The 27,742-nt window shown below is 34.8% G+C and overlaps 1 protein-coding gene across 1 annotated transcript in view; it reads right to left on the bottom strand.

The window, feature by feature from the left end:
- Positions 1 to 27,742, bottom strand: part of CCDC178 (coiled-coil domain containing 178) — a 154,259-nt gene that overhangs the window by 46,165 nt on the left and 80,352 nt on the right. The window contains 1 exon segment of the mRNA XM_013130098.3: positions 14,210 to 14,359. Within this exon segment, the coding sequence (XP_012985552.2) occupies positions 14,210 to 14,359 (150 nt within the window).

Here is a 27,742-nt window from a genome sequence, read left to right as displayed (position 1 = left end):
GGAAAAGATAAGTACAAAATTAGTAAACAAAGTTTGACATTTTGCTTAGCTTGAATTTGATGTCTGGAATGAATATAATCTCTACAAACCTTGTACATGTATATTATATTATATAATACATTTGTTTTCACATACACATAGGAAGAAAACAATAGAAATCATTTACATTCATAATACGATGCTAAAGAAATGTATCTTCCAAGCACTTCTATATTAGCTTGTGTAACATGATAGGGATTTTTGCAAGGAATGGATGTAGATTTGGTTTTGTTATATCTCAGGATGAGGAAGTTTTCCTTTGTTCTATAAAACTGCAGTTTGAATCAGATCCACAAAGGACAGCAGTTCACTACTACCATTAATAATAATTCTCTAGTAAATAACATAGTGGCTCAATTTTTTTATATCGTTCATTGACTTTGGGGTCAAGTGTGGTGAGTATACAAATAAAATGTACTTTTCTTTTGTAACTATTACCAACAACGGTTGTTCAGCAAACCAGGCTGGATTCTTTCTATCTGACACTTCATCTGTCACCATCCAAAGTTCCCTGAGGGTTTTCCAGTTGCATGTGTGCAGATCTACTTCTTTAAAGAAGCCCAGATATAGAGGTATCTGTCTGTATCCTCATATGTGTCATACTCAGCTGGTCTAAGGAATGCAGAGCATGGAGGTGGGGAGATGGGAGACAAAGAACAGGGAGACTGGAACTAAGAAGAATGTTGGATGCCTATAGAGCTCTAAAAGGTGATCTGTAGAACATCTTTAGTAGGCCTAAGAACTTGGTGTAGTGAGCTATTAGTGTAGCATAAGCCTGTAAGATTCCTGACATAAGCTTTGCGGTAGAACAAAAATTTGGGGACAGAATTACCAGTAGGATGAGATTATTTTCAGCACTATTTTAATGTAACTAGGCTGGGCTTTGCACTGGAATGGTGATTATATGGTGCTGACAGTCATTTCAGGCCAAGAGTCTTAAAGAGCTGCACCTTCATTTAGGAACCTCTTCTGGCGTGCCAGATGCCACTCTTCTGTCCTGACTTTCCACTAGGATTGTGGCAGCTGCGTACCCTTTGAACCGTGCATATGAGCTTCAAGTACCCAGGAAGATGATTCCCTTGCATAGGAAGGGGGGACACAGGGAAGCGTTTCCAGACTTTGACAAGAGTAGGGACAAAGCTCAAAGCTCTAAAAACATGTTTGCAAATGATGTAGCTTTAATGAAGTCAACAGGTTCATGGTCACAGAATAATCCTCTCTATAATTCCTTAGACTATGAAATCTTGAGATCTCAACTCACACTTCTTTTTTTTTTTTTAATTATGATTATTTTGGGTAACTGCGTTCTATGCTTGCCACAGAATGAGAGAGATAGTAAGAGGTTTGCTGCCTGGCTATGTTACTTTACCCCTAGATGTAAGGCAGAAAGGAGTATTGCTGGGATTTCTGTATGCAGGGGGAACACAGGAGTCATAGAGTACCATAGGGAGTGCTGGGAAAAGAAAATGCTTGCAAAGATGGTGAAAATTTCAGTGGATCTGGAGGAAGATGCACATCAAAGATGACATTTCAAGAAGGGAAATTTTTCTCTGGGTCACTGTTTGTGTTTGTACACCCATTTTGAGAAACTTAGAAATGGAGAAACATACATTTGAGATCAACTAAAGCAAACAAGTGGGATCAACATGGACTTCTCAATAGAAGAACCAGATTAAACCAATGCACCAATACAGAAATTAGGCTCCTGGTGTTTAAAATGATGTTTGGGTTTCTTTCCAAAGTGTTACTTCAGTCACTTTGCTCTCATCAGCTGCAGGAAGCTAGGCATGTATCCCTGACATCAGAAAGTGAAGTACTATTCATATCACCAGGCTCATAATTACAAAACAAATTTTCTGAAAGCAACGTTTGAAATATAAGAAAAAAAACGTCATAGGGGAAAGCCACAGGCCATAATTAGGTAGCCTCTCTTGTAATCCTATTGTCTCCAAGGATTAAGATAAAGAGTCTGGCACTATAAGATCTGTAATCATCTAGGAATAGAGGCAGAGCATTCTGCAATCTATCAAGACAAAAAGAATTACTCAGAAAACTTCAGGCCATTAATGTTAGCCAGAATTATTTTGCAAGAATATCACTAGAAATAATGGTATGGACAAGATACAAGACATTTAGAAATGGGTGATTTAGTTAGGGGCAGACAGCATATATGCACTAAAGGTAAATTATGTTTGACAAACTAGCTTGAATCTGATTATTTTAATGTTCTGTTGTTGAAGGAATGAATTAGTGTCTGCAATTTATCTGATTTTCAAAACTATATTTGATATTTGCCATGAAGGAGACTTAGTTTACGAAGGGGGAATTTCAGGCAGTTATCCAAACAGAGTGAAAATTATCTTAGGAAAACGAAAGAGCATGTCAATTAACAATAATACTTCAGGTGGAAAAAAATTATACAATCAGCAGTCAATAAGCACCACTTTTCTTGACCTGTTACACAAATTGCACTGAAATCAATGTCAAGAATGGCTAGATTTAGTGGTAAAACATATTAAGACTAACAAAGGTGTGTTGGGTTACAGGGGAATAGATAGTAAAGCGTCATCCACACAGTTTATCTCTGGAAATTGGAACAGTTCTGGTAATTTTTTACACAATAATACATCATTCCCACCACCTTTTTTTTTTTATTCAGTTCTACAATTCAGCAAATCCTTTTCAGAAGGTGTTTAATACTTTTTTTTAATAGATATATTTAAGATATTGATATGATGCATTTATTCCAACAGATCCCAAAACCTGGATTTATCTCTAGTGGTTTACAGGGGTTTGCACACAAGAACATGAATCAATATGCTATAGCTGCTTCCTTCATTATTTCATTTCTTTCTTTGTTTTGTACCAAGACCACATCACACTCCTATCTTACAGACCTCTGATAAGGGCATTAGGTATAATTCCTTCAGTAAAGAAAGGAAAAATAGTTTGCTTATATCCCTCCAGTTTAACTTCTAATAAAATATTTATCTTAATATAACCCTAAAATTCTTCAGGGAGCACTCAGACTCAGCTCTATGATTGTTTTGTTTGGGTTTTCTTAGGAAAAATAGACATATTTTAATCCCATATTAACTTTATAATCAAGACACAGAAACAGATCTCTGCATCTTCATTCAAACTGATTAAATTACACTTTTTGAGTGTACCTGGTATGCCAGACATTGAAAATACCAACACTGCTCTGTGGGAAGAGGTTGGTAAGTGCCATTTTTAAAAGGAGTATGAGAGACACTATGTGAAGTTTATGCTCCACATGAGTGTGTGAAGGTATGAACCAGAGTGGTGACAGTTCCAGCACCCACCCAAAGCCCAGCAGTGCATCCCCTATTTGCAGACAAGTGGTTTTGCAAAGTCATTGGTTAGGGTGTAGATGTAGCTGCAGGTAAACCTCATTGGCCAGGTTAATGTTCTGCCGTATCAGTTCTCCAAGCTGATACTCAGTACCTGTAGCGCAAGTGAGAAGTCAGACTGCAGTTGCAATAATTTAGATGTGCTGAAGTTGTCATAGAACTGTGCTTTGAATGGGCCCAGTGAAAAGTGTCTAATATCTACACTTAGAAGTATCTTCAGTGAGCCACTTGTCATGGAGTTCTGCATCCTCCCTCAGTCCTTTCTGACCTCAGGTGGGTTCTCCCACTTCCTCTGTCCTTCATCTGTCCTAGCTGTACTCTGTCAGTTTGCTTAAGGAGCTAAGGATCAGTCACTCTGAAACTACTGCAACAACACAGTGGCTCACTGCCGTCATGTCCAGTTTCAACCGAGAAGCAGCAATAGGCTTCAAATAACTGTTTATATGTCAGTATGTGTTTTTAATTTGAAGGTTGAAATGGCATGTCAGGTTGATTGAAAGGTGTATCCTTGCTGAAAAATGCCAAATAGCCCCCAAAGGGAGATGCAAGTGTTTCACACCTCATTGAAGCAAAGTGTTGTTTACTAACCAGTTAAGTATACAGGTAACTTCTGGGTACAGAAAGAAGCTTTATTCTAATAAAGCTTCTCTTATTCTCCTGGGTCATATGTTCTGCTAGTTTCAAGGAAAAGATTTCATCCCTTTAGACCTCCCAGAAGTTTTGAAAGATGAGAGTGACTCTAGAATATGAGGTGGTATACTACAAGAACATTCACAAAATCTAAAAGCCTCAGAAGCACCTTATTCAGAGGGAAGCAGAAATCTAGCTGAAGATGGGAATTGACACATATTTGTAGCTAAATAGAGTAAATGTAGTTTTTAATTTATTCTTAGTTAACATTTCTTGTATCTGTGTTATCATAATTTTTTCTATTTTGAATGAGTGCTCGCTCTTACAGACTGGAAAAATTTCAAGCAGTTGGGCAAAAGTACTCTTCACTGAAGGGGGAGTGACACTAAAAAAAGGGCCTCTGGGACTCCTTAACAAGGGTTCTAATCCACCATATCCTCACTGTATCCAGAGAATAAGGAAAAAAAATCTTCCATACATACTATGCAGGCCAGGTAGAAGCAAGAATACCAGAAGAAGCAGGAGCGGCTTGCAGTGACTGTTAGCAGCCTTGGAAGTTCCCTGACATGCAGTAATGTAAAGAGGTAAAAGCTTGAACTCTGAAAATCATGGACTGCACTCCACGATCCAAGGGCTGAGGGTTCTCAAGAAGTGGAATACTCAAATTCTCATTCTCACCATCTCATTTAAAGCAAAGTCTTGAAAGAAGATGTCATACCTTTCAGTAGCATGCCCAGATCTGGGACCTACATTGTTCTGGGGCTGCTTCCTTCAACATCACTGATGAAAATACTTCTTTTAGCATATTTTACTCACAAATTATTTTAGAGTAAGGTTCTAATGTTAGATGAACATCTTAATGACTATTTCACCCTTTTTGTCTCCTTCAAAACTAATTATTCACTGTGTGTGACAATACAGTGAGAAACCAAGACGGACTTGGCCAAGGATAATTTGTAACCTGGTCATTCTTGGGAAACGAGGGAATTTTATTTCGAATCATATTAACAGGATAGCTGAACCTGGGAGGAAACTGAGCATCTGAATTACTGACATTGAAGTGGGGAAGTACTCCATCTCCCCTTGCTGAAAAATATCAAATGCCCTGTCTAGATCTACCCAGTGATTTCTGCATATATTTTGGTTTTAATCAAAACAAACAAGCTGATAATTTTCAGAAGCTAAACTTTTATTTTCTTCAATCCACAACATTTTTATTCCTTTGTCCCAAATTGTGGAAGTCCTAGTTTTAGTTTAGCTTAAAACAAATTTGAAGAATTGTTGGCATATTTTTCTAACTAAAAATTGACTTCATAGCTCTGCTATACACATTGGCAATACAGCCAGATAACAAAAGAATGCCCAATTTTGTACCATCACCTTTTATTCCAGCTTTTTCTACAGTTTACTTACTTGTAAATAATTACAGTTAATGTAATGCAATAGTGCAGCTGACTCACTGATGCTCCAGTCCAGACACTTTAACCTCAGAGACAGCATCATTAGATCCTACTTTTAAATTTCCCAAGTGAGCATGAACAAAGTTCCTAGCATGGTAAATAGGCAGTGACAAAATCTGCTGAAACTGAAGAGGAATTTGACTCACGATCACTAGGAGACAGCAGAGGAATTAGAACTGGATGATAGGTCCTCTCATTCCCACCAGACACTCTTTTACTGACAAGAATCAATATCAGAAAGACTGGCAGTTTTATATTTTTCTTCTCTAGACCCACCCCATCTTCTGCTTCAAGCCTTTACTATTCTTGGGATACATCAGCACTCTGGCATACATCTCTAGCAAAGGCTTGAACTGGTTCTGCACTGGCAAGGGCAGCACATCAAGCTTCTGTTTGCTTTTCTGCTACTTCAAAATCAGGAGGGTTTGACACCGTTCAGATCACTTTGTTCTTTAGATCTTTGATTTCAGATTTTATTGGCCCACCACATTTTTAAAATTGTGCTTTAAAGATATTAGTGGCAAATTGTGCTCTTATTACTGTGTGCCCCCAGTTTGTTAACGTCCTGCTTTCAAGAGCCTAGTCTCCTTGCTGTTGTCAAAGGAATCCCCCACCCAGTTCTGCCATTCTTCCTATGCAGAGCAATTTGTTTGAACCTCAGAAATTTCAAGAATGCCGGGACAGCAGAATGGTGTATCTGATCTCAGTATGTTCCCTTCTCAAGTGCATGGATGCTTGCAGTAGTGGGCAGTTAAATATCTAACGGGGTAAGATGTCTCCCATTGACATTATAGAGCTATCCTTGAACAGTCTGTGGCAGCCCTTTATTCTTATGCTCACATATGAACCTGAACAGCTCTTAATGAACAATAGTCATAACATTATCTGAAAGCCATGCCATGGCAGGTCATACATAATGAAGGTGTACCACTCTGAAGAGAGGCACTGAATGCCACAACATATTGATGCATGACATATACCCAAAGATTTCCATTTAGTTGCTTTGTTGTAGGACAGGTTTTTTTCCTAAGGTACTTGTTGTCTTAATGTTAATGAGGCCATCAGCCAAACCTGTAATAGGATATTCTCTGTGTCTTTGTAAAAATTACAGTTTTGGAAAGCTAATGTGATTCATACTGTTCATCAGTTTCTTTCCACACTGTGTTTCAAAGGATAAAGTGATTCTGCTTTCTCACTCCAAATTTCTAGTTAAGCCATCTCTCATCTTTAAAGTTAATCTTAGTTGTTAACATGTCTGGTACTTATACTGCTGTCACTTGTCATAATACTTATCAACACATGAGATGACAATCCTGCCTGCTTTTCTCACAAGGTAGGATATTATCTATGTAGACAAACCTGAACAAAGAAGAACCCTAACAGCTATAATAGTTTCCTTGAGATGGCTGCTTATGTAGACTTACATTCTCCACATAAATTTATTTTTTTACAAATCTCCTAGTAACTTAATTACATAATCACTGTAAACTGTAGAGTGTGCAGTAGCAGACTAGGACATTGTTGAAAATTACTTACAATACTTCGCATCCTCCTCAAAAAAAAGACCAAACCACAAAACCAATATATAGTATTTCCATGATGAAATACATTCCCTGAGATCTCTGGTATATTCAAGGTTATAACAGCTTCGTAAATAATCTAAATTTTGGGGAAGTAGTGAAAAGAATAATGACTCTTAGAACAAAACCATGTTACAATATATAAGCTTCCCATCTTTATGATAATTTAATGTGTGCCAAGAAATCTGGGCACCTGGCATGCCATAGGTCTTTCACAAATATCTTTATGAGTATCAGGCAGACTGCAGTCCCCAAACTCCTCAGACACTATGTTGACCACAATCTGCCTCATTGGGACATATGTCTTCGGGAGTTACCCAAACTGCAGAGAGAGGTTGGACTTAAAAACTGAAAGCTGATTGCCTCCACTCCATGGGTTATAGATAGTAAAGTTACAGTAGAGGTCCTGGGGCCATATTTTCATATGACTGGTTCAGAGTATGCATAAGTACACACGGACATTCAACAGTCAGTTGAGAATTGTTTTGTCAGACTCTTTCAGTTAATTCTACCTGAGACCATTATTTCTGATTTATGCTATTTTAATCCTTTCTGGGCAGAAAGATTTACAAAGGCACAACACAAAGTTTCTACCAGTTTCTAGAATAACATTTATATAACAAGGTGCATTAATATTATATGTTAAACTATTAAGAATTTTTTAGCTTGCAGGTGTACAAGCACGGAAAATGTAGGCCTAATAAGACTTTAACAGAAGTATCCCTACTTACGCATTTGGGATGAGTTGCAGTGTAGGTGTGCTTTATAGTGCTGAAAGATTCTAATAAATTTGTTTATGAGCTAAAGAGGAAAGCAAAAGTATGGTTTTTATTATTTTAGAGCATTTTTTTAGTTGTTTGCTGCAGGGTTTTTTTTGTCAGTTATTAAATGTTAAGATGTTTTGACACCAAATATTTTTTTCCAAAATATTTGCAAGATTAAGCTAGAAGCACTGTGACCTTAACGATCTTCTTAATGCAAGTTTGAAGTATATGTGAATGAACATGAATTTATGTAGCTAATAAGAATGTAAATCTCAAACTATCAATCCATGTGGTTAAAAATTAACACGTAAAGTAGATAAAATAAGACATGGATATCTTTTGAACTTTTGAACTTTTCCTTGGGAATTTGTTTACTAGTCAACCATTCAACCTGGCTCCTTTATATGTAAATAATAACAGAAAAAAAGCAAAAAATATAAATACAAAGTAATTGTTTTTTAAAAAAGAGAAAGGTTGAATTTAAGAATGGAACTACTCTGCCTATTGTTTCTGCCTTTTTTTGATTAAATAAGTTTGTGACTCAGCAATAGTTCTATCTCTGTACAGTGTTACAGAACAAACCAGTGTTATTTTAGGGGCAAGCCAGAATATGTACAGATTTTCATAGTACAAATATCTCATAAAGCAGGATCTAGGTAAGGTTTACTTCCTAAGGCAACTATGTTGTAAAACTTGCCCAAAGCTGTTTCCTAACTAAATGGTATTTTTCATGAATACATGAAACAAGACAGAATATCACACCTACCAGTTGCCTGAAGTCTGATCAGTCTCATACCAAGTCTTTCCTCCAGTTTGTGTATACAGGCATATTGTTTACATACAGTTTAGAAGGAATTGTCTAATATAAGTGCTAACAATATCCACCGTTTTCTACTTTGATTAGTAGAAGAGAGATGCTACCAAAGTCTATCGTTTCCTATTCTATTTTTCCTGTGCTGAGTAGAGTCTGGAAGAAGCATATGGATGTGGGGAAAAAAAGAAAATAATGATTCTTTTTAATTAAAGGTAGAATCTTTTAGAATCTTTTGGGAAACAGCAAATAAAGAGAAGCTTATGCTTTGAGGTAAAGAGCTGCTAGTGGAAGAACTGAGCTTACACAAACTTCTTTGATCTTTTGTCTCTATGTGAATTTACTGATGGTCAGCAATTCAACACATGAAAAAAACCCTCTACTGATTAAATTACTTGATGTTTTACAAGAGATAATTTTTGTTTGTTGCCTGTTACTCCTTAACTCAAAAGCTGGCATCACAACCTCCTCAACATCAGCACCTGTCAATATAGCACTGGAGGAATATTTGATTTGTAATGAAACTTGCTAGGTTTGTGAAATCGATGTCTATGCTTAATGACATCGCCACCCATGAGTCCCCTATTTAAGGACTATCTACTGTAAGAAACCTGAGCCATTACAAGAAGGAATATTCTGATTCATCTTGTTTGTCTTAATATCACAGGTAGCACTGAGGTAGAAAAGGGGTCAAATATCCTTAAACTATCTATGACCACAAAGGGAAAAAAAAAACAGTTTTTTATTGGCATTAGAGAACACTCAATTTTAAAAATAAATGCCTAAATGAATTAGCAACTTCCTATATTTCTTTTAGAGAAAAAACAAACAAGCAAACAAAAAAATACCAACAAAAAAAACAAAGGAGATTTCACTTCCTGTATTGGGACACCTTCTGGGAGATTGTAAGATCTAACACTAAAGTCCTATAGGCTTCACTGTGTCCTGCAATTGCAGAACTGTGGTCCTATGCAACAGAACTGTAACCTGACTAGCATCTGATATGGCTGGTGCATATGGAAAGGAGGCCGACTTCTCTACAAATTACCTCAATAACTTCCTTTTGCTATCAAACTAATAATTTGATTTGTCTGCCTGTTGTATTAATTTTCTGATGGAGTCATTTGAACTTACTGAGTTATTGATTCAAATTTAATTATAACATTAACTTGATGTTTACATTGTTTAAATATAATTAGCTCAAAGAAAGTCTAGCAAATTTGCATAATAAAAAGCTTACTAAAGATACATTTTTTTTCCACATTTTCATATGAAGCTGGTTATTCTGTCAACCTACTGTAGTGTCAAAACTCTAAAGGCAGAAAGAACCCAAGTTAAAAATAGTATAAATGACCCATTTTTGCTTACTATTATCTAGTCTTGTCATACCGGCAAAAAATAAATGCTAGTTCCATTATCCATTTTTTATTCCTGATCAAAACAGTTCTGAAAGCTGCTTAAGCATTTAATTTAGAAGCAGATAAAAAATCTGATATTTCTTCTGTGATAATTTTAATTTATTTAACACTGAATCCTTGAGCTTTATTTTTCATTTAAGGTTTGTAAGGAAATGAGATGGGGGTATGCCATAATCTTGTCCATGCTTTCACTATTACTCTTCTGGAGACAAGAAGCAATCCAACATCTCCAGATAAGCAAACTGACTAACAAAAAAGGCAATTAAGAGACAAATTATTTTTTTGTTTATACAAGAACAGTATTTTTTTTTCATTTAGGTCAATGAATAGAAACAACAAAATTGGAAGGAATTAATTGTTTAAATTGACATACAACTATTTTCAGGTTTACTTTATATTCTATTTGATCTTTCTACATGACAGGGACATTATTCTTTCAATAGCTATATCCCAGAAGAGTAATAAAATAAAGACAGAAATATCCAAGAGGGCTCAGAGTCAGATACATGCATGAGAAAGACATGAAAATATGTTATCTATAAAAGCATAAAAGAACTTCACTTGACTTGTATGACTTTTTGTATCAAGCATGCTACAGCAGTCTTTTGATTCTAATATGAAACTGTAGTAAGGATCATTGCACTAATGCATGAGGATTTGTGATAATGTTGCAGAAATTTTACTGTCAAAACTGAACTGCAGTGTAATGACTTTTGTTATCATGGTTTCTAATAACTATTCAGCATGAATTGACCCTACATATGTTTTACTGCAATAATGTCAGTTATCCATAAAGTAAAAAATAGGAACAGAAATCAATAGTCCCCCTCCCCCAGACTTTCACTGTAATGTGGCCTCCAGAAGATAGCAGATTGTGAATATGAAGATGAATATTTTACTTATATTTTAAAGCAATTATAATTTGCATGGAATCCATTTTAAAATGAAAGTTACGTGAACAAAAACAGTGATCAAAGTCTTGTAAGACTATGACACTAGCAGTGTTACAGACAGATTCAAATAAATAGATTCTTAACTTATAATGATATCTCATACCTCTGTATTTGGGAATCAGATTGGGCAACCATTGACATTTTAGTATAATACTTTGGAAGTATTGCTCGGAGAACAGATATTCCAAGATTATTCAGCACAAAAATAAAGTTATGATAAACAATTAGATTTTATTTAAAGCATAATCATATTCCTGGTGCTAATATGCTAGCCCATTGAGATTTCCAGAAGAAACTGCTGTTATGTATTTGTAGGGCAGAAGCTGCGTTTTGCAAGGTTTTGTTACTGAAAGTCTACCACAGAGAAACAAGCCTACAGATCTTTTTCACACAAGATTTTGCAAAACCAAAATACACATGCAAAACCTAAATAATCTATCAACATTATATATATATTTATGCATATAAACCCTAGCTAATATCTAAGCTCAAAAGCAAATGGTTAGGAAAAATATTAATTATTAGGGAAAAAAAATCTGTTAATTAAAGTAAGTATTATGTACTTACGGTCTGATCAGCAACTATTCAAAAATATGATGCTTTTTAAAAATAAAAAAAATAAATTACTAAGCAAAACATCTCAAAGTCATATAGCTATTGCAACTCTACAGTAATCTGAAATCTCTACAAAATACTGTCTAGAGGCAGCATCACAAACAAATATAAGCCCATTACTATTCAGCAATGTATATTCTCTCCATTTAATAAGTTCACCTTGCTCAGAGTAGAGAAGCTTACAAAGTCATGACAAAACCCTTCATGTTACCAAAGTATTATTTCACTTGTCATCAAGGTGATCCTTTCCTAGGGCTGAACAAATCAGGTTCTTAGGAGTCCAAGGCAAACTTGCTTCATTAATATTAATTAGAGAAATTAAAATATGAAATTAAAATTATGCAAAAAACCAAAAAAAACAATTTACCTTTTTATTTTTTACATTACTAATTCTAAAAATTGGAAGAAAATTGTCAGGATTTAGGGAAGAATGAACACTGTTCTTGAATGTTCATGTTATTGTAATGCACATACATATATAGCACAGCAGGTAGAAAAATCATTACTTTGACACTACTCCAGAATTGATTTTCTGTTGCAGTTGTAATTCACTTATTAGCAAAAACCTGAAAAGAAAATATAGGTTCTTTTTATAAGTACTGTATGGAATCAACATGTTTTTTTCCTTTTGTCATAATTCCTAAATACTTAATGTGATAAAGGTACAATGATATTTTGTTTTAATAGTTGGGCTAGATATTTGTTTAACAAAATGAAGAATTATGAAAAGGAAATTAGATGAAGTTGTGTCTGTAATTCTCGTATTAATATTGCAAATAGAAGCTTTCTTCTTCGAATACACACTGCTGCTGAAGGGCACAGAGGACTGTCCGAAAATCTAAGCGTTGCCATCACTTACTTCTAGTCCAAGCTAGGAACATGTATTTTAACGCTGATTATAAACTCCGATGGAAAAGCAACATACTTATAACCATTTTGTTCATAAACAAGACTTTAAAAAGTGAAACAGATGATTATATAGCACTGCTGATGAAACTAGGTCCTGTTGGTATTGCATTACTATTTTGCAATATTTTACTATGTTTATTTTACTGTAATCAAACTGAGAAGGAAAAAAGCAATAATATATGCCAACTCATTTGCAATATTCTTTGCTTCCAGACTACACCGAGTTGCATGATATCATCCATACTATGTCCAGAAGAGGTAAACTGTTGAGTGAGAAATCTGTTTCACAAATACTACTAAGAACAATTAAATTCTGAAATTGTAGAAGACAGATATTCTTACATTCAAATAAATAAAAGGTCTAAATGATAACATAACATAGATCTATTTTTTTCTGTAGAGAGGCTTGAAAAGTATGCCCTAAAACTGCATTCAGAAAAAAAAAATACTTTAAATTCCTTCTATAAACCAGTCCTTTTAAGAGAATGTTTCAATACTCATAGAATTGCCTCCAACTTGTTCTCCAAATATGGTTATCCTTTAGAGTATATGACTTAACCCCAGTTTTGTTCTTGAACTGTGGAAGAGCTATGGAGTTAACAAGAAAATTTTGGAAAAGGTTTTATTTGTATCTAGCAAGAATAAACTGAATGAACTGAATTTTAAAATTAGAGATTAAGTGAGGTAGCATTCAAGGAAATGAACAATGAATGCAGATATGGGTATAAGACATAAAAAGGATTGATAAGAGTAAAGTACTAGCAAATAATCTGAATTTCACATTTAATTGATCTATTTGAACACTCCTACACTGTACTTTTAGGAAATGGTCTAAAATATCAATATACCAGGACATGGTTTCTGCATAAATGACCTCAGTTAATAAAGATTTTTTCCTGAAATTTTTGATTTGAACCTGTCTCTGAGCATGATGACACAAGCAGGCTTGTATTTTGAGAGCTGAATATAAACACAAGGAAAAGAAACAGAAAAGACTTTTTCTATGAATTGTCATTACATTTACACAACGAAGTTTTACATCACTTGACTCAGGCTCCACAGCACTGACAAATTATAAAATCTATCTTTTAAAATGCAGCTGATTAGTCTATAAAATGTTATACCCAGAAACTATACATCTGGCATGGAAGTTCATCAAACTAGATTTTCCCTTTTATCATTTTTATTTGACTGGTTTCTATATTAAAGGCTTATAAAACCTGACTTGATGTCAGAAAAATTTCCAGGAGGAAGTATTTTGCAGAGAAGTTATATGTAATGCTGGAGTACATTTTAATTATATATAAAGAATAAATACATTTCAGGTGTAAAAGTGGAATCCATAAAAAAATTAATTTTGAATACCTTACATGAACTGCGCTGTAAAAACACACAAACAAACACCCCAAACAGATAGGTAGGATGGATGGATGGATGGATAGATAGATAGATAGATAGATAGATAGATAGATAGATAGATAGATAAATACACACAGCAAGTAAGAAAAAAAAAAGGACATATGAAAAGTGTGAAGTAACCAAGAAGAAAATAAGAATTAAAGTGACAGGTGTTCTATTGTTATTAAGTAGCTGCATTGATCGAATGAATTTTAGAGATGAGATAAATGAATAGAATGAGTGATGATAGCACTTTACCTGCTGATGATGTTTCACGGCATTTTCCACCCTGATTCTATTGGCATAGATTTCTGTGAGGTCTTCTTTACCTTTTAAGTAGTAGTTCTGAATGATTTGATATTCTTGAGCTAACAACAGGTTTTCTTTCATGATTTTCTCCAGAGCAGCCTAAAGAGAAAAGTAATTTATGACACTTACTGCAAAATACCTTTCTAAAATATAAAATCATAGGTCACTTCCACAATTTCCCTCACTCATTCATTGATTAACATCTGCAAAATAGAGATGACAAGAAGTTATAGCCTAAAAGCTTTTAAAGGTAGAATAGTCCACTTAGGAGTCTATACAAGAGGACTATATGTAATCCCTTATGCAGAAGCATGTTTGCCCTTGCAGAAAAGCAGAGCTCAAAGAACATCTAAAGCAGTTAGAGCAAATGTCACCACCATCTGCATCCTGGATAAAACTTGTCAATCCACCAGGAGTCAGGGCAGCCCTCTGGCTTGACAGTCTGAAACTGGGTATGGAATGGTACTATGGGAGGTGAGGAGCAACAACCTGGCCTAGCAGTTGCCTCACCAAAATCCAAAGAAAAGAATTGGTGCTACTTTTGAGAGAATAATCATACGTTATTCTGCTCTTCAACCTGTCAACAGAATGCTGTTTAAGTCAGCAGATGCCTATCTGAGGCAGAAAAAAACATATTTTGACCAGAAAGTAATTTAGATTAATTTTCTTAGGCTTGAGCCACTATTTATATATTAATCCTGAAAGAATCAGACCCTGTTGCTGTCAGTCAAGCTCTCTTTTGAAGTGCAACATAAGTACATATTGGTAACATTTCTGAAACAACAACTGGTTTAGCCACACATTATAGCCACAAGTTCACCCAGAACACATGAGCAGTAGTAAACTTTGGTAAAATTCAAACCCTGTTTTACTCTCTCTTGTGTCTCTTAAAAAAATTAAACCTGTGAATTAGAGAGCTAACAAAGTTTAAGTTCTTCTGGGGTCACAGTGCATAATATCAAGAATCCATATGTTTTCTGAGTCTGTTCCCAAGTGTGTAATTTAGTTTCCCACCTTTTAAAGACAAAACTACCCAAGGGAAATAGCAGCATGCCTGAACAGGTTCCTAGCCATCCCTTGGAGCTACTCGAATTTTGGGAGCTCCCAAGACAGTTAGCATATTAACAATGATTTTACTTCTTTTTCTATGCAGTGTCTTAATTAAGATACATCCACTTTCTGTAGCTGCATTTATATGCAATTTCTAAAAACTTTGGCTAGAAGGTGGCTGTGTTTATGCAACTAAATCTAAAAACTCTTCCTGTATGGAACTGTCAGTCTCAACATCACTAAAATATTAAAATGCTATGTGTCTGTCAGAAAACCTGCAATAATAAAAAGAAAGATTAGAATTCAGTGAAGAAGATGCTATTATCTCCTTTATTCATCTTTGGTTAGAGGTAAAACCTGTTTTTCAGACTGATAGCTTCCTTAACAGACATACAGTGCTTGATGTTAATATGTTAACTCAATACCTGCAAACAAGTAATGCCTTCAGTATCACAGGAATATGGGTATATGACAGAAAAGTTTGCTTGTAGAATGTGAATATCAATATAGTAATTTTCACTAGTATAGAAACCTGACTATGAAGCAAGTGAAATCCTACTATTTTATATTACTTAAAATGGTCCAGATATTTTGACAAAGAATAACAACATAGGAAAGAAAAAGCAATAGCCATCTGCAGATATTGTAAGACTCAATGGCTATGCCTATATGATCAATTATACTAGCTGCCCAGTTCCCAAAATTGCTTATGTCAGCTGAGATAGAGAAAGTGAAATGGTTCTTCTCTAATTCACTCCTCTGAAAGATGAGCAGGGATTCAGAAAGTAAAGAGCATATATCCTTTAAATACCAAACTGTCACCCATTGATGTTTCTAAAGAGGGTTTCCCAGACTGTAGGGAAGGAAAAAAATAGTCTTTAAGAGTATTCTGTCCTTATGAAAGAGAGGAGTGGTCAAGCTGTGACCAAAATTGGCATGCCAAATATGCACTATACCTCTTGCTCCTGTTCTAGGAAAACAAGCATATGATCTCAAAGCCGATCATAAAATATTTAAGTGAACAATCATGACATTTGTTTTATCTCTGGCACTTGAACGTCTGAACTTGTAGGCTTGTGAACTGATAAGAAGCACCATGATTCATGAGCTTTTTTTCTTTTGATCCTCAGCAAGACTTGAAATCAAAGACTTCTGGTACACCAGTCTTTGTCTATAAGTAGTGTTTGACTTCTTCCAACATTCTGGAAATTATGTCTGAAATATGGGAAGAAAGTCCAATGAGTTACTTTCTACAGCTGGGAATTTTTTGGAGGCACTTACCTGAAATGAACCTTGAGTTGCAGAGTAGAGAGATCAAGTAAAACTAGCAATGACCATATTAAAAACAAATGAAAAGATATTTCATTTTGCTATTTGTATTTAAGGTAGATTTCTAGGAGGAAATATCCACCGGGATTCATTAAATAATAAAAAAAAAAAAAATTATTGGGTGCAAGAGATTGGAAAATGAGGTGATTATTCTAGGGAAATATTGCAACATGCTTGGTCTGTTATTATGCTTTATTTGGACACCTGGTATGAGAGGTGGAATACCAGGCTACAGGAAATTTCCACCTGATTTAACAGATACACTTTTTCATCATTGTGTTCTCTTATTCAACACAGCAGCTTAGGAAGTTCCTCTCTTTTCCTGGAACAGCGATACCTTCCTGTGAGTTTGTTGAACACATTTGAAGTGCAGCTCCTGTCTGCTGTAATACAAATTAGTGCTGATATTATAAAATATATGGAAGCAAGGAAAAATAAAAATACCAAAAGCCCTTGTCATAACTATCAACATATTGTTAGCACAATGGCTGCTGAGCAACGCAATAGGAAAGCAGATGCAAAGACCTGCAACATAATGACTAATTATCTGTCCTGTGCCTCAGACCATACACAATTTCTTGTAATAGCTACTCTTCAGTCCTTTTAGGCTGCAGATATCACAACTGATCTAGTCATGACTGTTACAGACAAGCACAGAGAAAATATGTTTCATGTTATTCTTCTACCCTTCTATGTACCAAACACTGTATTGCAAGTGATCCAAAAATTATTTTACAACTCCATGTTTGTGTGACAAAAGTTTGAAAAGAATCATAGAGACAAATCTTACGAGCACCAATTTTTGTCCACATAACAATATACCTATAAACATGATATAAGTCCCCGTGTTTTACGGGGTCAGTTGTCATTTTGAATGGTCACTTTGACAACAGTGTTTTATTTGAAAGAAGAGCAATTGATTTTGACAATCAATCAGGTACATCAGCACAATAAACTAATTATTAAAGGATCTATAGTAATTGGTTATACTACTTAAACTTGATGTTGTGAGGAATGAAATTGGTTTCCTCAGGCAGCAATGACTGTTTTGTAGGCATAAAGTATCCTGTTCATAACATGAACAGCAAAATAAGAAATAACTTATCTTAAAATGTCTGTGTTCATATGCGTCTACCCCTCCCACTCCATAGACCTTCCCCAGAGAAGTTTAGCAACATTTTTTCCATCAGTGTCTGTTACTTATTATATGTGTCCCTTCGCAACCGGATTTGCCTATCCCACACTGGCCTTTTTAGCCATCAGTGCGCTTGTAGTAAGCGTGGATAAAACCCTTCCCAAATCTTCGTTTGCGAAGTCAAGACATGATGATGATGTTGGTGTCCCTTCCCAGGGCATAAACCGCAAGGTGATACCAAGTATCACAAAATTATTGTAATACAGTTGACAGGTCCCCTAGCCATGCACAAAAGAAAGCGACTGTGAAGCAAGCATAAGATATTGGGGATTTTTTTTCCTCTGTCTGAGGATCAATTGATACAACTAATGATTATTAGGATATAGTTTGAGCTGTACAAGTCACAGAAGCTACAACATAATTTGAACTGATACAATCACGGAACTCTCCTTACTTGGGATCTTCTCAATGCTGCCAACTGCATTTGATAGTCGGTAACTTATGCACCAAGGTTCACACAGCTACTCAGTAGATTTCTAGAACAGCAAGCCTTTTAAGGCACACAGTGGAAACAGCTGATCCCTGCTTAAACAAGCTCTACATGAGTCAGGGGATTTACATTGTTGATATTACATGCTGATCTAACAGAGACTCTGATGGTCTCTGAGCTGAAACAGGTCTTCCCTTGTATCCACAGCAAAGAAAAAACACCACAGAGCCCAAAGTTACTGAAAATAACTCTTCATCTGAAAGACAATATATTTTTATACCTGTGGTATGAATTTTTGCTTTATTATGTTTGGAAGGACTTTTAGGAAATGCACACTGAAGTAAATACGGAGATTGACAGAGGAAAATGAGAGATAATTTGAATAATTTGCTAGAGACCATTTGGAGAAAATTAATTACTCTATCAGGAGGAATATGGTGTAAAATGCTTTCTGACAGATTACATTTTTCCTATCTGCAAACAGAAGTAACAATAACTACAAGTAGCCGTCCACTGATAACACGGCACCTGAATGGCAATTATAGTTCTGAAAAAAAAACAAGTTTAATTCTGATGCGGACTCAAGTGGAGAATTAATATGGGGAATAAACCAGATAAGCATTAAATGTTCAGGAGAATATTTATGTAGATGTTATACAGATAATAAAGTTATTATCTATGTATAAATAAAGTTATACAGATAATAAATATTGCTAAAATAACCGGATATACTGCCAAGTAGGTCTGTATGCACCTGTCAGTGTTCTCATATCTTCTTCACTATCTTGGATGCCATCCTCCCTAACTTAAATGATCCAGTCCTTGTTTTCCTTAAGCAATGTAATTCTTTTGGTAACTCCTATTTTAGGGTACTTGAACTAGAAGAGCTAGTTGTCTTTCAGAACATAAAGATATAAGTAGCTCTTTTATGTCTATTAAAATTGTGAAATGTTTGTCCCTGTGCTGGTAAATAGAAATGTACCTTCATAGTGCTCCTTGGCAATTAACTAATTTTGTTGGGGTATAAGAGAAAAATACATTGTTCTTATTGAAAGAAACAAGGAGAGCTTTCTCTAGAGCTAAATTTTTGTCTCTATTTCAATTTTACTATCAGTCATGACCACAAGTGTTTAGAAAGAGAAAAGCAGTCTTCAAGATCTTTAGAAAGCAACCAGATCTTTTCTAGTTTCATGTTGCAAAACCAGAACTTGGCACTGCTTATGCATATTAAGCATGTATATCTTATGTATACGCAAATTCAAGGGATATGCAGGAGACTGCAAAGTTCTTAAGCCTTGAACCAATATGAGTTCAGCTTCAAGGTCTTGCTAATTCTCTTCGATAGGTCCTGCAAAAAAAAACCCTACAGTTGTGCTGGGAAGGACAACTGAAGAATTGGCACTGTGAAAGAAGATAAAGAAAATGAACTGATGAAAACAGATCTGCATGATGTCTGGTGCTACGATTGTGTTAGGGCTCAGCAGTGATTTGCTGGCAGCAACTTGGATATGTCACTTAAGTAAGTCACAGTCCTTTATTGATATCATGGAAACAGATTGGTATCAAAGCATTAAACTGGAAGTACAAGCGTGATGTCTTCAGGTAGTAGGGGTCACTGACTCCACCACTGGTGTCATGAGCATAGTTTCAGAAGACGCAGGAACAAATTAATGACTCCACAGAAATGAAAAATAAAAAAAGTATTAAAGAAAGCAGAACACAAGTGAAAGTTCAAAGACAAATAGAAATCGAATAAATAACACTGCTGTTGCAGAAAATGTGAATGACAATAGGCTATAAAGCAAAAAGGAAGAGAAAGCACATCTTAGATTTGATGCTAACTGTGGAAAAGTGTAACTCTAAGAGATTTTATTACAAGCTAATTGTAAATAGTTGTAATGATGCACAGTGCCAGTAAATCAGGAATTTATTGGGAAGGATCTTAAGGTCCTTTCCAACCCTAATTATTCTATGATCTCATCAGATCCATTGGTTCTCAATATAACAGAAGAAAACATCAATCATTCACAGACCAGAAAAGATACAAGCAAGTTCTTTAGAGCTATGCAGTTGGTAGCAAAATGCCTCTATATCACAACAGATGCTTATATTTTTTTTTTTAAAGAAATGCATTTGCTTTAAAAACCAACATTTATGTTTATTGAGAATAATGTGGATACAAATATAAAAATGTTCCTTCAAAGTGTGTTATATTCTCTAAAACTTTAACACCAAATTTGGATTCATTATTGCAGACTTTTCAATACAGAAAGATTTTATTTCAGGAAAAGTAAAAGCTATTTGTTTGGAGCAAAGTCAATCTATAAATATAATGGAATGCAATTCAGTATTAAAACACAGATTAAAGTTGATACAAGCATAAAAAAAAGATTTTGAAATTACATAGAATTAAGAACTTCCCCAATCCTACATCCTCCTGCATACCTTAAGTTTATATGCTTTGTCTGAAAAGAAAAAAAAAAGTTTATGATTCCATTATTGGTTTCTGCATAACATAGGTTTAGACTGTTAAACACAAGCTTATTTGCCTATTATTGCATCATTAATTTTTCTTCCATATCATCACAGTTTGATTATATTTACCTGCCAATATTTTTAGAGCATATTATGAGAGAAAACTTCACTTGCAGTCCTATTCTGCAAAAGATGAAACTGCATGGGATTTTCTATTTATATATTTATTTATTTCATTATGACCAGTTAAAGATTTATAAAGACTCTCTATTTTATTATATATTTAGGAATGGACAATTCTCCATCACTAGGGGAAAAGGCTAATTGCTCACAGTAAGGTCATTAGATACACACTTTCTTTCTGTCATTACAAAGACTACTATTTTTACATTAATGGTACTATGCAAAGTAGATGAAGCAAATTAATAAATCTTATTCAGAAGCTAATGTAAAACCAAATGTTCTTTCAGTTCTACAGATGTAAAAATTAAAGTGAGAAACATATCAAAAAAGCAAAAATAATATTCAACACAATACCTATTAACTGCACTCAACTTCCATACAATTACAATGCCTCTGAAGTGGCAGAAAGGTGCAAATAAATAGATTCATAGGGTAATTGTGCCGATTTGATGTTAAATCCCTTGGAAAATTTTAAATTTTTCGTTGCTTTGTTAAATGAAACGTGGAAAATATACTGGATTTTACAGAAAAATCTATTTTATTTTACCAATTATAAAAAACATTTGCATCCAATTCTGGCTTTTCAAATCCATCCATTTTAATCTCCACACAGCCAGAAGGACAAGATTTCAGCCTTTGCATCCAGAAGTTTTATAATCCTTTGAAGAATTAATAACACCAAGTAATCTTTAGATGGTAATCAATATTGATATTTTGTCCTAAATTAATGTCCTACATGAAATATTTTATAAATATATTTTGGCTAAGCTCAGTTACCTGCTTTGTTCCATTGACAAGCCATTTGGCTTCAAGGAACTTTGCCATACTGATAACACATAACTGACACTCAGTGGTTGTCTTGGCTGAAAGTTTTTTTGCCCATTGCATTTTCTGTAGTCATGTCCATTCAAGCATCCATAATAAAAGTTCAGTTTCTAGACTTTGGTTTATAACATTCCCATAGGATCTCTTGCATGCGTATACAGTTTAATCCCAGTCATTGTTTCTCATAGGATTCCGAAATCCAGTAGCTGAGATTGGAGAGCTGTGGACCTATTTACTTTGAGTATTTCTATAAGCAGTATTGAGATAATTGAGAAGATGAGACCTAATTTTTGCCTTTTAAAGCACTTAGTGAAATATATATATAACAAACAAATATCCTTAAAAGATTCTTTTTTAATCTTTTTTTTTTTGTTGAAGAAATCCTCACTTTCATTTCAAGAGGTAACATAAAAAGATCTACTCTTCTTGCATTATTTTTTTCCAGACTTTTCAAATAACAGAGAATGCATCTGCACTCCTCTCTACTCCAATTAGTATAAAGTGGCTTAAAATTTTGAAAAAGACAGTTTGGAAAAGTTTTACTGAATAAAACTAAACATAAAATGAAAAATTTAACAAAACTTTCTTTTTGTTTGTTTTTTTTTTGTTTTTTAATGGACAGTTTTAAAAGTAATTACTTTTTTTGTGCAAATTCTGTCACCTTTTTCAACGAAAATCAGGAGTGTCCTGTACCCTTAAATATTAAGGAAGTTAAATTTTAAACATACAGTATATTCTGACTACAACATAGTAGAATACCAGAACTTTAGTTGTCCACTTAGAACAGGTCTGCATTCTAGGCTAAAATCTATCACTAAGAGCATGGTTCAGCTCCTTCCCAATGCAATACTGTGGTTGTCAGTACAATAATGTTTGCACCTCAGGCTTTCTCTACTGTGTTAAAGTCTTGATAATTCAAAACCTGAAAGATTACCTTATTCTTACATCCCTATCCTACAGAATCCTTGGCAGAAATTCCTTTTTTATGAAACAAAGAGATTGTGAGTTTTCCTTTCAGTTCTCCTTTTTAAGTGAAATTGCAGATCTGCCCTTTTGTGCAAACCTTCATTGTCTAAAATCTACAACATAAATGTAATGATAGCCCAAATATATAAATAGCAGAAATGACGTATACACACAAATCAGATCTACTGCAACAAGAAGTTCCAAGTAACAAGGAACAAGACATGAGATGGTTGGGAATCCAAAAAAGAAGAATCCAGAAGGTTTTGAGTCAATTTGCTGTATGCTGGAGACTCTGCCTGCCTTCAGTGTAAGAATTCCAAGGCCAGTGCAGAGGGTTAACTTCTAGAAACAAACTGAAGATGTGAAAAGGAGCCCAATATCCTTAAAAGTGTCTGCACAGGCAGTGTAATGTTAAAAAAAGCTATCAAGGATTTCCCTACTTGGTAACCTCAACCTATGGTAGAATATGGTTAAGCTTCATGAGAAGTAATCTTCCAAAACACTTTTCCCATTGGCCACTGCATGTAAAGACAATACCAGCATTAGAGAGGAAACAATAAGACACAGAAGACTGTAACAACTTCTGCTGGATGTTCACTGTATAGCATATGTCACCACTTAAAGGAAGCCTCAGAGAAGCCAAACTTCAAAGCATAAATGGTCTCATAAAATCTAGTGCAGTAACTGTTTATGATGAAAATATAATAATAGTTTATGTAAATTGCATCAGTTTATGCAAACTATTCACATGGAATTGTTAAAGAATTAATAGTGAGGCTTCTTTATTAAAAACTTATTTTAAAAAACTGGTAATGCTTACAAAAGAAATATACTTTCCCACACAATGGTAAAGATATATTCATTGGAACTTTTCAAATAGAACGTTTTACAGTATCTCCCATAAACAAACAAGGACAAATATGGTAAATAGTTTAAACTGAGTGTAGCTATTAGGATTTCACAGAATCCTACCAGCTCAGCAGATGTGTGAAATCTGACATTTTCTGCATAGAATAAGAAACACAGGTATTTAATATATCTTCTGAGCAAGTAACTATCAACATGCACACAGACGCATGGTTTTTTTATGTTTTTATCCACATGCTTGTTTCACCACACAGCGGTTCAGAAGATATTTAATTAATGAGGTATATTTTATTATTGTTTAGATAAGTAATCATAGAAAGCACACATATAATAAATAGCCTGTTCAAACTAATTGTCATTGAGTTTGGGATACATTTAGATGCAGTAATAATATGAAAGTAATTCTAAAGAAAGTTAGATTTTTCTGTACCAAAATATCTGCTTTTCTACAGTTCTTCAGGTTTTAGCACTGCTCATTCTTTTCAGAACTGCCATTTTCTATAGCAATGGTACAGTAGTTGCTCTACACAGGAATGATAACCCAGTCTAATTTGCTCATTCTTGCAGTTTCAAATGTAGTAAACACAACTGAAGTCACAAGCATGGCTATTAAGAAAGAAACTATATCTTTGTATTTTGGATAAGGCAAAACTGAGTTTTATGAATGTCAGTCTAAAAGCACAAAGCAGCATGCTCTATAAATAATCTCAGAATGAAAATCAGGATAAAAAAACAAGACAACTGTCAGAAAATAAAGCTTTTTGAGAAATACCTTCTAAATGTACTTTACCTGTTTCTGTGTATGGATGCACTATCAATTATGACTAAAGAAGTTTTGTCTCTCACTATCACAAGTACATGGTCAGCACATGGGCAAAGCAAAGGGAGCTGCACACAATACTATTTCCCCCTCTACTACAGAACCCCAACAGAAGATAAAAAAAAAAGGAGATTGTTCAATGATAGGAAAGGAAGGATATAAGGATGAGAATAATTTATATGTGGATTACAAAACCTGAAGAACTTCAGTGATCAGAAAGTGGTACCTTTTTCTATCTTTGAGTGATGTACGTATTCATAATGTGAATGCTCCAAGCAGTAAGTTACCATATCCACAATCATCACAGAAGCAGTTGCTGAGTTCTTGAAGCAAATAGAATCACTCTATCACATGCTGCATTAGCTTTGAGTCTTCCTCAGTATTACTGCAGTGGTTGATAAGAATATAGATAAAGCTTCAGGAGACATTAAGAATGGAGGCATTTTTTAGCAAAGCCACTGAAACAGCTTCAGCTCTGATAGGTGCATTTCAGTGACAGCACAAGGCTGTATTTGCATGGTTTCACAAGACACCCTGACATATTTCATACTCTCATGCAGAGAAGGCCATGTCCACACCAGCAATTAATATGAACCATTTGGCTCACCATTTTAAGAATTTAGTTTTGCTAGTGCAGAAGTAAAGAATTCCCTGGATGTCAAAGTGGAAAACACGCTTAGTTTACAGGTATGAGATATGGAAAATTAAACAGAAATAATGACTATGTGAATAAAATGAAAGTCAGGAATCAAGTAAAAAGAGTAGGACAGCTGCTTCCTGTGTGGAAAGAATATAATCTGTGAGAGATGAGTCATAATGGTCTAAGTGTTTATCCCCTCCTTCCTTATCAAGGAACTGTCACACATGACTCTACTTCAGCAGGAGCTAGACTTTGCTGACTTTGGAAGATTTCATCTATATGCTAGGGAGAAAAGATTTTACTGCCATGTTCTGCAGTAGTGAAATAAAAATGAGGGTAGCTATACGTGCTGTACCTAAGTATGAATGCTTTCATCTGTGGGTTCAAGCTCGAAATTTTCATGTTAGTCTCAATTCCCCCACCTATCAAAACAGAATGCTTTTCTTTTGTCCCTCAATCTAGATAGCTGAAACAAACTCTGTTTCTCAGTGGATCAGGACCGGAGTAAGATCCATTTCTTTGGCATGTTTACAAACCTAATAACCTTTACCAAGGTGATGAGCCATCCAGTTGATCCTTTGGACATTAGCTGCTCCTGCTCTCTCTGGAAAAAAGCCTGATCATCAAAATGTTAGCTTGCTCAGTACTAGAGCGCAATTCTTTCAAAGTCTGTTTTTAAGGGTGAATAGTCAAAATCTCATATCACCTCCTTCCCACAAGGAAGAGAGGAGGTCTCAATACAGTACATTATCAGTAATAACTGGAGGGTAATAGATTTCTAATACTGGACTATTTAACAACTGATGCCAGAGGATGCAGGCATTGAACACCTTAGATGCTTATAGAATGACAATTATTATCAGAGTTGAAACAGGATATGATGCACTTTGTATAATACACAGCTAAGGAGTCAATATTTGGTAGCCATGACAGGTAAGGAGGTCAAGCAAGATAAAATGTGAGAAAAAAGGAAAGTTGGACACTAAATTAAAACTTTTCCCTCTGTTACGACAGGACACTGTATTTTTTTCATATTCAGAACAACTGTTACAAATTTGACCACTAATATCTGAAATACAATGTATTTGGTCTCATACTTTACATGATAACTCTGCAGAGACTGTATAAACAGTCAAAGAAAAGTGCTAAAAAGTCTAAAGGATAAACTGAATTTTTTATGACTGTTGTCTGAAGACAATACTTTTAGACACATGGATGACTATGTGCTTATCTTAGGGAACATAATTTATACTGTTTGCTTTCACTGTGCAAATATGTAAGAAAAATGTTTTATGTTTTATGTCCACATCATATCAAAACAATGACATAGCAAAAATTTAATAACAAAATTATAACCTAACTAGTTGTTCATTATGTTCAATACAGCTAAGGAGTTGTTTAATGGCTTATTCCTCACATGTCATTCCAAGTCCACTAATTTATTCTTGTGCTATGTACACTACCTAATGAAGATGTTATACTCAGCTTTTCTGTTTTCAAACTCTTCCATAGTTTATTTTAGTCACTGAAAATGCGCCCATTGGTTTAGCTCTGCATTTCAGTGGGATCATTTCAGCTCATTTTGTGTGAACTTCAGAGAAAGGACAACAATTATTTGTATTTCACAGAGTATATTGTCTTTGAAAATGTATACACTTGGGGGATCATTATATGTCTGTACCTTATGAGGAACATTTTATGTATAGTATTATTTAGCATGGTATCATTCAAAAATCCCCATATTCATCTCGTTCCCATAGCACTTGAGGAACAGAGATGCATTTGAGTGAAGAGAGTAGGAGTGAGTAGGAAAGTCTAAAAGCTGTATTTACTCACACACTACTACAGGCAAATAACATTCTTGCTTCCCAAAACCTCCTGCTTTTGAAAGATCAACTAGTATCAAAAATCTTCTGCAAGACAGTAGCAGAACACTTTATGCTGGATTTATTTACAGATTTTTCCATGTGTGTGTCATAACCACATTTTTTCTGTATTACCAGTAAATTGAAGATTTTGATGTTAAGACCTCCCTCTGTAACAAGCATTATTTTTCAATTCCATTTTTAAAACAGGAATCAAAACACAACCCAATTATTTTTTAAATATTAAGTACAGTTGAGGACATAACTTGCATATCCTAAGTGCCTGTCCAGTGCCTTAATCATAAACTAGACTGACAGAGGGCCCATACCGACATGGATCACAATGAAGGAACTATATCTAAGCACTTAATTTTAGATGAGACACAAATGAATGTGGTATTTCCTTTCATCTGTGCACAAGTTCAGCCTGCTATATTTTGCATTGCATCATTTCTTCCCCTTAAGAAAAGTCTCACGTATTAGTAAACTGAGACCTGGGAATCTGTGCTCTGCATGATTTGGAGCTAAATGTTTATGGTACAGACAACTGAAATAGCTAATTCAACAGAAGCAGAATACTGTCTTTCACCTATTTTTTGTCATGCCTCATCATGATCGGCCACACATAATTATGCCAGTTTCTAATTTAGATTGGTTAGCCTCTATAGGTGCCTATTATGTAAATTGAAACATGCCATAGAAAACAACTTTAATATAAAGCTTCTCATTCTACACTGATAATAAAAAGAAATACAATGAGAATAATAAAGTAAACCTAATCTTTTCTAGCCCTCAGCCAAAAGTGTAAGAAATATCATGTCTTTCCCACAGAAGGCC

This window comes from Melopsittacus undulatus, chromosome 1, assembly GCF_012275295.1.
Source record: "Melopsittacus undulatus isolate bMelUnd1 chromosome 1, bMelUnd1.mat.Z, whole genome shotgun sequence".
Classification (NCBI taxonomy): domain Eukaryota; kingdom Metazoa; phylum Chordata; class Aves; order Psittaciformes; family Psittaculidae; genus Melopsittacus; species Melopsittacus undulatus.
This window is presented reverse-complemented; position numbering and strand designations above follow the sequence as displayed.